The sequence below is a fragment of the Chenopodium quinoa genome, unplaced genomic scaffold (genome assembly GCF_001683475.1).
Source record: "Chenopodium quinoa cultivar QQ74 unplaced genomic scaffold, ASM168347v1, whole genome shotgun sequence".
NCBI lineage: Eukaryota > Viridiplantae > Streptophyta > Magnoliopsida > Caryophyllales > Amaranthaceae > Chenopodium > Chenopodium quinoa.
This window is the reverse complement of record NW_018745684.1, coordinates 6,398,613-6,411,461: the sequence shown is the minus strand read 5'-3', so window position 1 is coordinate 6,411,461 and position 12,849 is coordinate 6,398,613. Positions and strand designations below refer to the sequence as shown.

The 12,849-nt window shown below is 33.9% G+C and overlaps 1 protein-coding gene across 1 annotated transcript; it reads right to left on the bottom strand.

The window, feature by feature from the left end:
- Positions 1 to 568: 568 nt before the first annotated feature.
- On the bottom strand, positions 569 to 11,809 carry LOC110717895 (mitogen-activated protein kinase homolog MMK1). Its single transcript, XM_021896684.1, has 6 exons — positions 11,307 to 11,809; positions 11,077 to 11,206; positions 5,792 to 5,929; positions 4,157 to 4,489; positions 3,679 to 3,859; positions 569 to 1,091 (listed from the first exon to the last, which is right to left on the bottom strand). The coding sequence occupies exons 1-6, from the start codon at positions 11,570 to 11,572 to the stop codon at positions 916 to 918; spliced, it is 1,224 nt and encodes a 407-aa protein (XP_021752376.1). The 5' UTR covers positions 11,573 to 11,809; the 3' UTR covers positions 569 to 915.
- Between the last annotated feature and the right edge of the window lie 1,040 nt (positions 11,810 to 12,849).

The window sequence follows — 12,849 nt, the reverse complement described above, 5'->3', positions numbered from 1 at the left end:
TCTAGTAAAGCTACTATATAAACTTGAAAGGCCATAATCAATTTTAGAGTCAATCAAGACCTAAACTCACAACCTCGTCTTTGAGAGAAACAACTAAATAACCAACTAAGTCATATAATTTAATTATTACCTTTTTTTAAGACAAACCTATAATATCATGTATATTAGAGAAGACAATTCAAAGGCAACTGATTAATGCCTCCAATTAATCTTTCACAACACAAACGAGTAATAGTATTGTTAATCTTCATCAATAAATATATTCCTTGATTGTCTTTATAAAAATAAAAAAATAAAAAAAATAAAACCTTGATTCATCTTATCTTGTGAAAAATGTAACTTTTTTTTTCCCGCATGACGTTGAACAATTAGAACCTAATGATCTATTGTAATATACACTACACAACATCCAATATCAAGATTGGAGAAATAAAGCCATCACTGAATTGCATATGTCAAGTACCTAATTTTCATGTCAAAACATAATGATCACAAATCACCTACTCGAAATAGAAATTATTATAACAGTGTACATACACGAGTTAGGAGAAATTAAACACGATTCATCTTAGGGTGGAAATATTGAGATTAATTGGCTGTATTAGCCTTGTTTTTCAAAACAAACATCTAATACAATTAATGGGTACGAAAAGAAAAAAAATTAAAAAGCAAATGGCCAACACAATGTTTACAAGAAGCTATAAGCTTTCAAGGCCCTCGGAATTTAAAAGAAAAAAATAAATTACACTCATACAAACAACATTTTCATCATAAATGCCCTGAATTATGCGGAGTAAAATTCTAAAACACAAATCCATCCAATTCTGGACAGGACATTATATGTACAGAAAGGAAAGATGACAGATTGACAGGACCATATAGAAAGTTAGCCATTGCAATGCCGTAACCAGGATTTCACTCCTGTTGAAATTCAGGATTAAATGCAAGAGCCTCGCGATAGATCAATTCCCTCATCTGCTCCTCCGACAAAGCATGTTGCTCAAAATCAAAGCAAAAGGGAGACATGCATATTGGCTCGTCACTGATGTCATGCAGCGAGTTCAGGTAATGATGTGCTAGTGCATCTTCAACTGTAATACATAAAATAGTAGAAAGTTGTAGCTAAAGAATATAATTCTCCACTCGAATATTAGGTGTATTAATGAAGCCGAAGAAGTATTTTCCATCTCTCTCCTTTTTTTTTGGGATTTGGTATGAATGTGGACATAAAAGTTCCCTACTTAGATTATAGATTGTTGGCAAATGTTTTCATATGTGTAAGTTATTTCAAAGGGAAGTATAAATTTGTAGTTAATTACTTGAAAAACTGATTAGTATCAAACATAAAGATTTATAGTTCAAGAAATGAGAACAGGCAAAACAATACAAACTCAAGTAAGCATCACAATACCAGAAATATACTAAAATAAATTAGACAATTGTATAGAGAAACAAGTTGTAAAATATAATATAATATCCAACACGCAGAAAAAATTCCAGAGAGCATACATGTGATAGGGTCTGCTTTGTCAATAGGTTAGTAGGTATAAGGACCATAGAGACAACTTCAAATTGAATTATATCAAGTTAGTAGGTTGTGCAGTACCAAGTGCAATTTCCTACTAACCTACTAAGCCAGTAGATTGCCAATATTTCTTTTGGCAAAGACAAGTCATTAATAGATGGCAGATCACATGTTTACTAAAATAAATCCTAGACATGACCTGTATAAAAGCAATTGACCATTACTTCGTGATAGAGAAATTATCCTAGGGTCATATGAGCTGTCCTTAGTGACAGTCTCACCTTGAAAGGAGATTCAGAGTATCATTGGGTTTTTTCACAGTTGAGTTGTATGCATCACTCACTAACAAAGGAGGAACATAGAGACAAGGGGGCCATGCTATCAAAACTTACTAGTATGCTAATATAACAGACTACTACTATATTAGCAAATTGATAATTTTGGCCCAGTTTAACAAATTAGGTACTGAATTGCAAACCAATCTGCATCTCATTCTCATAAATTAGGAAGCACTAGTCATAACTCAAATGAGAAAAATCTCAAACACTTTTGAGACTTTAAATAAACCTTAGCCTACATCAGAACTAAAAAATAGAGGAGTTTGGCAAGGCTTTTGGATGTTAGAAAAAAAAAACAAAGGAAAGCCGCTGTTTGAGAATAACGTAAGCAGTCAAGTCCAGTTCATTACTAATAATCACACTGCACCATACAACCAATTTGTTGTTAGTGCTACGCACAGCCACGCTGCATGCTCCAACGAGGTTATTTGAATAATAAAAAATAAAAAGCAATCAAAACATCCAGCACTCATTTACATGACCTTGGAGAATCACCTAGTTCATTGAAAAAAGCTCTTGTAGCTTGGAGAAGAAAGGTTGGCTTGATGAAGTGGAAGATAGTATTGTTGACAATTTTGTGGTGCACTTGGAAAGCAAGAGAAAAACCAATGGGTTTTGAGGGTATAGCCTCCCTTAATCAAGGTTTAAGTTTCTTTTTAGACTTTTTTGTATTGCTGAAGCCATATATTACAGTTTTAAGTTCTTCCCTGATTATGTAGATATATTGCTCCATGATAGGTCTACAGCATGAGTTGTTTGGTCCTTTACCCTCCACCACAAATTAATAGTAAAGTACATTTTTAAATAGCAAGGTTTTCTGATTAGAATACCCAATATGGAGCTACTAAAAAAGTGACTGGAGATCATAGAAATAACACAATTATTAGTAAGGGTCTATCTATACTAACATGCCATATACTATATTATAAGGGGTCAAGACAACATGAAAACTGAATTCTGACACACTTGAGCTTCAATTCTCCCTAATTTATATTGCCACAGTATTCTCCCACCCTATAACATCCGCCGAATTTCATACATGCAAAATTTGTTCAGTACTAGGTCGGCTAACGAGCGCGATGCACGCATCATAACTAGCCATGTCCGGTAGTTTTTCGGTTTAGCGTTGTTAGTAACGTTAATTAGGTTAAACATGTGAACAAATATTTTTAGGAGTATAAATATCCACATGCTATTCTTAAAAGTTCAAAAAAAAAAAAAAAACAATTAACATTAATGAGGGCAAATATATTAATAAACATTTTAGAGACATAGTCGTCTCAAGACTCTCAACACTATTCATAATGTGTGGTCATATTTTAAAAAGGGGTAAATACGTATATAAACATTTATAGGGGCATAATAGTCACAACACTATTCATAAGAGTTTACTCATACTTTTAAAAAGGTAGGGATATCTATCCAATATTTCAATGTCCAGTCAGAATGCATTTCATCTCCTTTTTATAGTACTTACAAGTTCTTGGAATTTTGCTCTACTCTACCTTCCCTTAATTATTTTTAACAATTATTTCCCCATTTATTTCCCTATATTTATATTTAAAGGGATTTTTAACAATTATTTCCCCATTTATTTCCCTATATTTATATTTAAAGGGAAATAATTGTCAGTGTAGTGACCAATGACAGGAGAATGAGCTCCAGTGCAATTTATTGATTACCCCTTAAGTCCCCATCTAAAAATTATAATAAACATAAAATTGATCATTAGTACATCCATGTCTTGATAATTGATACCATGAAAGTTAAGCTCATTTCCAAATGGGACATCTTTCGGAGATAAATTCAATTTACCTGTTATTCTCTGTCTGGGGTCAAATGTCAACATCTTCTCAATAAGATCAATAGCTGCTGGATGTACATGTGGAAACTTCTCAGATAATGACTGCCTTCTAAATGGAGGGAGCTGACGAATATATCTTTTAGCATTTTCATTAAGAAATCCTAGCTCATGTTCTGAAGGGGTGCCAATCAGCTGCAAAGTACAAGTCAACATACACTTTTAGCCAGAGATAATACACTGCTACAGCAAAGAAAGTTGGTTTGTAGACCAACGCTTTCAAAAACAGAAGGCTATTCAAAAATAAAAAAGATGTTTGTCAAGCTAGCTAATGCTTAAGTGAGAAGCCACCATTTTCTTCCTCATGTTGACTAGTAATTCTGGTATAATTGGCATTAGAAATTGAAAGAAAAATTCAACATTTAAAAACTAAAACTACAAGAGGGGTAATAATAATTCACAATAAGATACCCAGTCTCACAGTCAATATACCTCCATGAGCAGGCGTAACTGGTGCACATGATCTCTGCCTGGAAATAGAGGCTTACGGTCCATCAACTCCATAAATATACAGCCTACTGACCATACATCGATAGCAGCTGTATAATCTGAAGAATTCAATAATAACTCTGGTGCTCGGTACCATCTTGTCACAACATATTCAGTCATAAAGTCAGTCTCTGATGTTACTCGAGCTAGTCCAAAATCACAGATTTTTAAATCACAGTTGGCATTAAGCAAGAGATTGCTAGGCTTTAGATCCCGGTGAAGAACATTGGCAGAATGAATGTACTTCAATCCACGTAATATCTGGTAGAGAAAGTACTGCAAAAACAATATTTTTCAGAAAATGTGCAAACCACAATTCAGTAGATGAGGTCATGAAGAGTACTATTTTTAACACAGACAACATGTACATATAGTACTCCTTCCATCCCTAAACAAGTGTCACTTTCCAACATTTAGCACACACTAATTCACATAATCTGCAATCAAGGCTATGTCACTTGGTTGAAAAATCATACTCCTTCGATGGGGACGGAGTGTCATTTTCAAAATGAGGAAGTAGAGATGAGCCACTTTTTAAGGTCAAGAGGGATATCCTAGTCAAAGATATGATCGGGAACCTGATATTACTATTACAACTCTGTGTGTGTGTGTGCGCGCGCGCGCACCGGGGGGGGAGGGGGGGTACGTTCTGGATCTGGATCATTGTAGATCAAATTTGGCAAGTTACAAGAGCATGAAACAAAGAAGAAGAGTTACAGAAAGATAAAGGAATGGGGCCTAGTCCAAGAAATGTAGAGATGTTAAAGACAGCACCAAATTCATAGGTTCTTGATGACCCTTTTGGGAAAGTTTTAAGCAAAGTGTTTGCACAAACCAGATGTGACTTATAAACCATTATAGACAATCTTGGACAAAAAGCTGATAATAAGAGCCAAATAAAATAGCTCATTTAATTATGACTCACGGCTTAGTCTACACACACAATTCATCCATCAATCATAATTCCAAACTCAACTTTGTTTGTATTCCATGAACTAGGCAAGGAAATGAGAGAGAGCTCCTGAAGATGAAATAATGCAGAGAGTATCCATTTTTCAGTTGCTACAATAAGGTTAGAGCTTTGACATCTTAAGGTATCTTAATTATGATACAAAAAGGCGGTAGACAGCAGTTCTATGTTGATGCTCTACGTTAATAGATTGGGAGTTTTGGGACTGAAGAACAAGTAAACTTAATTCTACGAAAACATAAATAATGCACACCCTCTTACAGAATATTAGGAACATGAACTACAAAAGTACATATTCCAACATAGATATCATCATAAACAACAGACCCTCTTCTGGCCAAAATTGACTAAGACATATATAGGTCTAGATTAATGCCTAAAAATAAGCAATTTCTTCCTATTCTTTCTAACTAAAGTTGGAGACTTGGAGCCAGGCATTGCTTTGCACCACCATCTATAATGCTATGAAAGAACTGACAAAAAAGGCAAACTGTCCCAGAGAAATACACAGGATAAAGAGAGTGGGAACAGGAACACATTTGGTCATCTGTCTGGTCTCAACTAGATGATAACTTAATTCCTACGAAGAGTGTTATGTAAGATGATACCTGACAATGCTCTTCTGATAATCCCTGGTTTGAACGGATGATTTGATGAAGATCAGTGTCCATCAGTTCATATGCAATATATACATCATTAAATGCCTCCCTTCGAGGAGGTGGTATAATGTCTCTAATTGCAACAACCTGCAAGGAGATTGCAAATAAAAAATGAATACTAATAGATTAAATTTCATGGAAGCCTTGGAGAGAAGATAAATCAAATAATTTACAGAACTACCTATATTGAGTAGATATAAAAGTGGAGAATCAAGGAGGAACTATAAAATAAAACAATCAGAATGTAAATATAAAAGCTTCTCAGTCAAGGCATGCAAGCAGTTCTAATAGTCCACCACAAGATTATATATATAATAGATTTTCTGGGCCAAATTATAGGAACAAATTTAGAGGTAAAGACCACTAAGATTTATTTCGGTTGATTTGGTTCCTTAATTGACTAGGCCAATGGAAATCATCCAAATATGGACATGGATAGTGCAACTACAAGAAACCTTGAGGATTACACCAATTTGAATGATAAACACAAGATCTGCAATTGAGGATAACCCCTTCCTAGCCAAGTAATAGTAGGTCAAAGATGCTTCTTATACTGTTACTGTCCTAGAAATAGGATAAAAGAATCAGCTAAATAATCCTCTGTGCCCCTGCTACTTACGGAAACAATCTTGTGGAGGTTATAGATTTCTAGACATAATAATATCAGGATCTATTAGCACAGCCTCCGGAAAAAATGTAAGCATGAAGAACGAAATTAACCATATAAGTACTTTATAATATCTAGATTTATTAGTGCAGCCAATAAAAAATAATGTAAGCATGAAGGACCAAATCAACCAAATAAAGACATCAAGCAAAGAAATTGCTTGCACTTACTAGTTCAATTGGCAACTAGAAACACGGATCCTGGAACGCTGGAATATTTCAGTCCACAGCTCAAGACTAGGTGTCAACTACTTGTCCAAAAATATCGGAATAGGGGTAAAAGCCCATTCAAAGCTAAGAGGGAATATCAATTATAAGATATTGCCAACTAGTTGAAGTGAAATGTATGTAGGATCAATAAATTGACAACTTCTCCATTTGCTTGGATCTCTCTAGAAGTACCCAATTTTTTATCTGTATCGAGTGTCAGGTATGGAAACATATCCATATATAAGACATGTCAAGGCTTTGGTAGTAAAACAAGAATAAGTAGTCCTAGCTCCTATAATTGGATATGACATTCATAAAAGATATACCTAACTTTAATAGAATTGCATGCACTTTTCATGTTACAGATTCATCAATACACATTTCAGAATTCAGATTGACTTATTTGCGAGTTCTTATTATATGTTACAACCCCAAGCCCATTTAAGAGCTAAATCACAAAAACATGATATTCACTTGCCCACTACAATGACTATGTTTTCTCTATAAATACGTCATTTAAGATTGTTAAGATGCTTAGCTGAAAGCTGAAGTGTCGGGTAAGGATATCATACATTTGAAATGAACATTAAGACAAATATATTCCAAATAACATAGGTCTTTATGAAACAAAAGAACAACTAGAATCTAATTACAATAACAACTTTCAAAGTTAAACGTGGATCCTAAAAAATTGTCAAAAATTGATCATTTTCCTTTGACTTGGTAGAATCAAGGATTTTCTTGAAAGATTTTGTCTATCAATTAGAGAAGATTATAAGAAACCGGGGGTGGGGAGCTAATGGTCGTTTTAGCTATGCTTCATAGGCTAAACATGTTTTTAAAAATTTGTAAAGGAAGCAGGGGTGAGGAAGAAGCTAATGGTCGGTTTAGCTATGCTTCATAGGCTAAACAGGAAAAACATATTCTTTGTAACGGCCAAGTATACTGAAATACGCTTGATAAGCTTTAAACAATAAAGCTACTGTATTTGGAAAAACAAAGGGATATGTACAAATTGAACATTCGATTGCAGCGAAGATGGTATTAATTGAATAAATTGCACCAAATTCTGCAAGTTACTTTGCACACAAGATATCGCAATATTACTATCTCCTAAAATCATTAATCAACACCAGATTCCAATCTTCTGCTTTGCCAGCCATACTCACTTCAACACATAGTTATGTTTTTGTTGCCAATCAAATTGTGTAATGTGAAACACAGCATTTGATGTGAGCTCTTTTTACTCTTATTATCATTAAATCATTTTTGAATTTCTTTTTTTCCGCCCCCAGGGGAGGGGGGACACAAGGGGTATAATTTTATTGTTATATTATATATTTTCGTGAGTCATGAACATCAGTTAAAAATCCTTGATATTTTTCTTGTTTCTTTAATATCTTTTGATTGGATTTAAAATAAATCATTGTACATCAAGGAACAAAGATAGAGACTTGTTGAAGCTAAAAACATCAATATTGTGCAAATAGTGGCCCTTTCAGACTCAATATTGAGCAAATACTGAAGCAACATTGATGACAAACTCTGTTCTCAGGTGCTGAGAGTTCAAGCTTGTGAGCATTTTATACAATAAGATTATCTTTTGATTGGATTTAAAATAAATCATCGTAAATCAAGGAACAAAGATAGAGACTTGTTGAAGCTAAAAACATCAATATTGTGCAAATAGTGGCCCTTTCAGACTCAATATTGAGCAAATACTGAAGCAACATTGATGACAAACTCTGTTCTCAGGTGCTGAGAGTTCAAGCTTGTGAGCATTTTATACAATAAGATGAATCGTGGTGTAAGAGCAAGCTTCTGACCAACCAGAATTTTCAATATCCCAGACAAAAAAACAATTCTTCAATATTCCCATCTTTCACTTAAATCACTAGTCAGTTCCAACTTCTAATTGCTAAATTGCTTTGGAAAGGCTAGCAAATTACAGTCTCATGATGAATATCAATCATATATGATATATCTTATTACTTTTTCAGAGTAGAGAAAAATTAAGGTGGAACTTATCTCCATGCATCTTATGTTGCACTGAATCTTCATCTTTCCCCTCTCTTCTAAAAGCATTTTATACAGAACCAATTCTTAGTAAGAAGAAACAACACAAAACACACAGAGTTACATGGTTCAATGTCCATGGGGAGGCGAGAGAAACTTTTATTGATCTTGAGGGCATACATAGAAATAAACTAGGTTATAGAACCTATAGTTGTAATCCCAAAATAGAAATGGAATTAGCCCTGAATATAGGCCCAAACAGAAAACAGTTGCCCAATATAACAATATCGTAGTTTTGAACCCCCTCCGTGTTGGGTTGTTTGTAACGGACAAACAGATGGAAGGCATTTTCTAAGACTAGGGCAAAAGGTCAAGAAACTTACCATTTTATTCTACTGTTCTTCTTTAGAACAGCTTTGAGCACAAACTTCTTTTGGTTGTATATAGAGGAACAAAGATGGAGGAAAAATTCAGATCTAGGTGCTCCCATAAAAAATCAGGTGTGCTACAGTGTTGAGCAATAGCATATGCTTTCCTATTCACATGCTTAGGATTCACATGCTTAGGAAATCTCTACTTGACTTTCATTTAATGCTCTTTTCTTTTTCTAATAGATCACCTTAATCACCTTCCTTTTCTGCCAATCTCCTGTCTGGTGATGCAAATGTCAGTGAAATTTAACCTAAGCACCCTGTTGTCTTTGTAGAAAGTATAATTTTTACAACCATTATGAGTATACCTACTTTTGTTAGGAAAACATATGTCCTTGTTTAGTATCGTATTTATCTTCCCATCTATCTCTCTTCAAGGTCAGCATCAATGTTGATTCCATAATCCTACCGTGAGCCGAAACAAATACAAATTATAACATGAAAGTAGTATATTCACGGGTCTCATCTCATGGCCTAATCTAACAAATTAGGTAATGAATTGAAAACCAATACCCAATCCCAGGCAAATAGGTATTATTGTCAGCATCAATTACTCTAACCATTAATATTATTATGCAGGATCTAGCACATCAAGTATCAAAATACACCTGAGCATCCACAAAATGTGATTAATCAACAATAAATCTTGTTAATCAAGCAAGTACAATGATTTTGCAAATATTCTGAACGATTTACAAAAGATATCCAAGCAAATGAAGAATGAAAAGGGCACAAAAATGTTGTCCGCTTAATCTCCTGAAGCCAATGCTAGACGCCTAGACCTAATCTTTTATTTAAAAGTTACCACCTCTATATGCAGTCAGAAAATTCTAAAAATGAAAATTTATTGTATATCCAATATATGCAGTATACTTTTATTTATTCTTGTACATCATTTCACTATGCCAGTAACCCAGACTATTATAGTTTCAAGTGATATATGAACATATCAAAGCCCAACCAAAAAATTGTGCCATGCTGTGTTGCTTGTTTTTCTACTAAATCTATCCTTGAGACCACAAATCTGAACGTAACCCAAACTTCTTAGAGCTCTGCTTAACTTTCAACTATATATCCCATAACAAATATCTATCATCAATTCATATATTTGGCATGGTCTAGTAGAAAGTATCAACTCTCCACCGCCTTACATAGTTACACTCATAAAGATACTCCCACTTTTTTCAAGTGAACACGTGTCCAATAGGATTTGGCATAACATAAATAATGTAACTTTCGAATAAGAAGCACAACCCACTCCAAACCACAAGCTGTTAGAAATTTATAGCAAGTGTAATGCATACCGTTTACATTTTCCCTTGGGTGTTTCTCCCAATAATCCACCCTCATTAATTAAATGGAAACAGTCTTGACAACTCAGACAACCTCCAAAACCCTTAGGGAAAGTATCTAAGAAATTAATGATTATTAATATCACAAAAAAAACTTACAGTTATTACCTAACCAATCTCATCAGCATTATGATCATTCATCAAAATGACTACTTTTTCATAAGCCAAAAAACCTTGATCTGAATATAATCCGTTTTTGATATTGCAGAGTATGATCCTCCACGGAAAGATTATGACTTTTAATGCCCCAAACAACAAAAAAGCGATAAAGAAACCTAACAGCTTTGATGATTTAAGTTGTCCAGTGTCCACACCAATATCTCCAACCACTTCAATCACTCCTGTAAACTAAGAAGAAAAGCTACCGATATCTATAGCGCCTCAAGTTTACAACTTTTAAGTTGATCAACCCCAATTCTTAGTCTAGGGAATTTAAAAAGAAAACAAGTTAAATGAATATACCCCAAACAACATAAATCCCAACAGTATAAATATTGATTAACTCAGACAAACAAAAACTCGAAAACTGGATATTGAAATACAACAATCACTCACTGACGTTTTCATGATCCATATGCCTAAGAAGCTTGATCTCACGCAAAGTCCTCTTAGCATCCACTTTATTATCAAACGCATTCGCAATCTTCTTAATCGCCACATGCTCATTCGTATCCGAATTCAACGACGAACTACACAATAAAATCACCAAATTCAAAATCAAAATCACAATAAATTAAAACAAGAAAACAATCATCATCACATCAAAAACGAGAGAGAAAATCCAATTACCAAACAATTCCATAAGCGCCTTTTCCAATAGGCATAATAGGGGGCTTATACTTAGCAGTAACCTCAAAGATGTTCCCGAAAATGTTGTATTGTATAAACTTTCCGCCATGGCTAAGTGTCGCCGGAATACTAACCTGCTGCTGCTGTTGCGGCGGTTGCTGCGGCGGCTGCGATTGATCGGACGACGGCGGAGGGTGATTTTCCGGCGGAGCTCCGGCGGCATCCATCATGTCGGTGTCGGAGGGTTGTGCAGCTGAGGCATCCATGGTTGTGTGTGTCTGAGCTCTCTGAAACCCTAGAATTGAGAAATGGGGATCTCTTTACTGTTTGTTCTTATTTTCTCTCTCTTACATTAAGCAGTTAAGCTGGTTTTTTTTTTTTTTTGGGTGAAATGATGATTTATTGAATCATCTTAATATTAATATTAATTCATTGATTATTATTGTTGTTTATTTAATTAAACTAAAATAAAGGTAGAATATGCTAAGTACTTAACTAGATTGAGTTGTTTAAGTACTTAACTAGATTGAGTTGTTCTAATGTTAGGTGTTTGTTTTGGATGTTATGGTTAAAGTGGTTTGTTGAATGATTTTGTCATCGTATTATAATTGGTTGTTAGTTGTTACACTACTTCTACAACTTGGGATTATTACAACTTGTGTATTGAGGTTTTGAAAAAACCACATATAATTGCAAAAACTTTTATTAGACGCGGTTACTTGATAGGATTATATGACATCATCACGTTATATAGTTATAGTAACTACATTGTCATAAATAACACAACAATGAGTTTTATTTATGTTTTTTTTAATTAATAAAATTTTTATTTAACATGTCTATAAATAAATGAAAATAATAACGAATTTTATTTAACATATCAAGTCATAAAATTAACATAATTGATAAAATAAATGCAATAATTAGTTTTAGAAAATATAGTTAATACTCTGTAAATGCTACTGAGTTTTATTTATGGTTTTTTTTAATACTAGTACAGTAGTACTATTTATTTGTTTTAGGATATGACTCATCATATATTAGCTTTATTTAGTAATTATTCAGTACTCTGTATTAGTTAGCAATAATGCATTGTTATCATTGTAATTATGAAATATTTAGGATTTTTTTTAAGGTAAGTCAATTTATGCCAAATTAAGTAATACTTTGGGAGAAAGAATACATACAAACATACTCAAAATTAGCACCGATGTCCCATCTTGCCATCCTAAGTGAAGTGGGTTGAGCATATTGTAGGCACGAAAATTTTATTATGTCTCGTTGCATATTGTTTGGGTTAAAGTCAAATTGTTGACTTGTATATTTTGACTTTCGGGCCGGGTTTACTTTGGCCTTTTAGTTAGACTCATTTCATTTAATTAAATGGTAAACCCAACAAAAAATGGTTATACTATTAGTCAAATGAGTTATCCATGAAATTGAGTGGAAAATGATTTTCGAGCTAGTTAAAAAAGGGGTTGTTACGTGTTAAAACAATAGCCTAGAGCTCTATAAAAAAAGCCCTCCCCTCTCAATTGATACC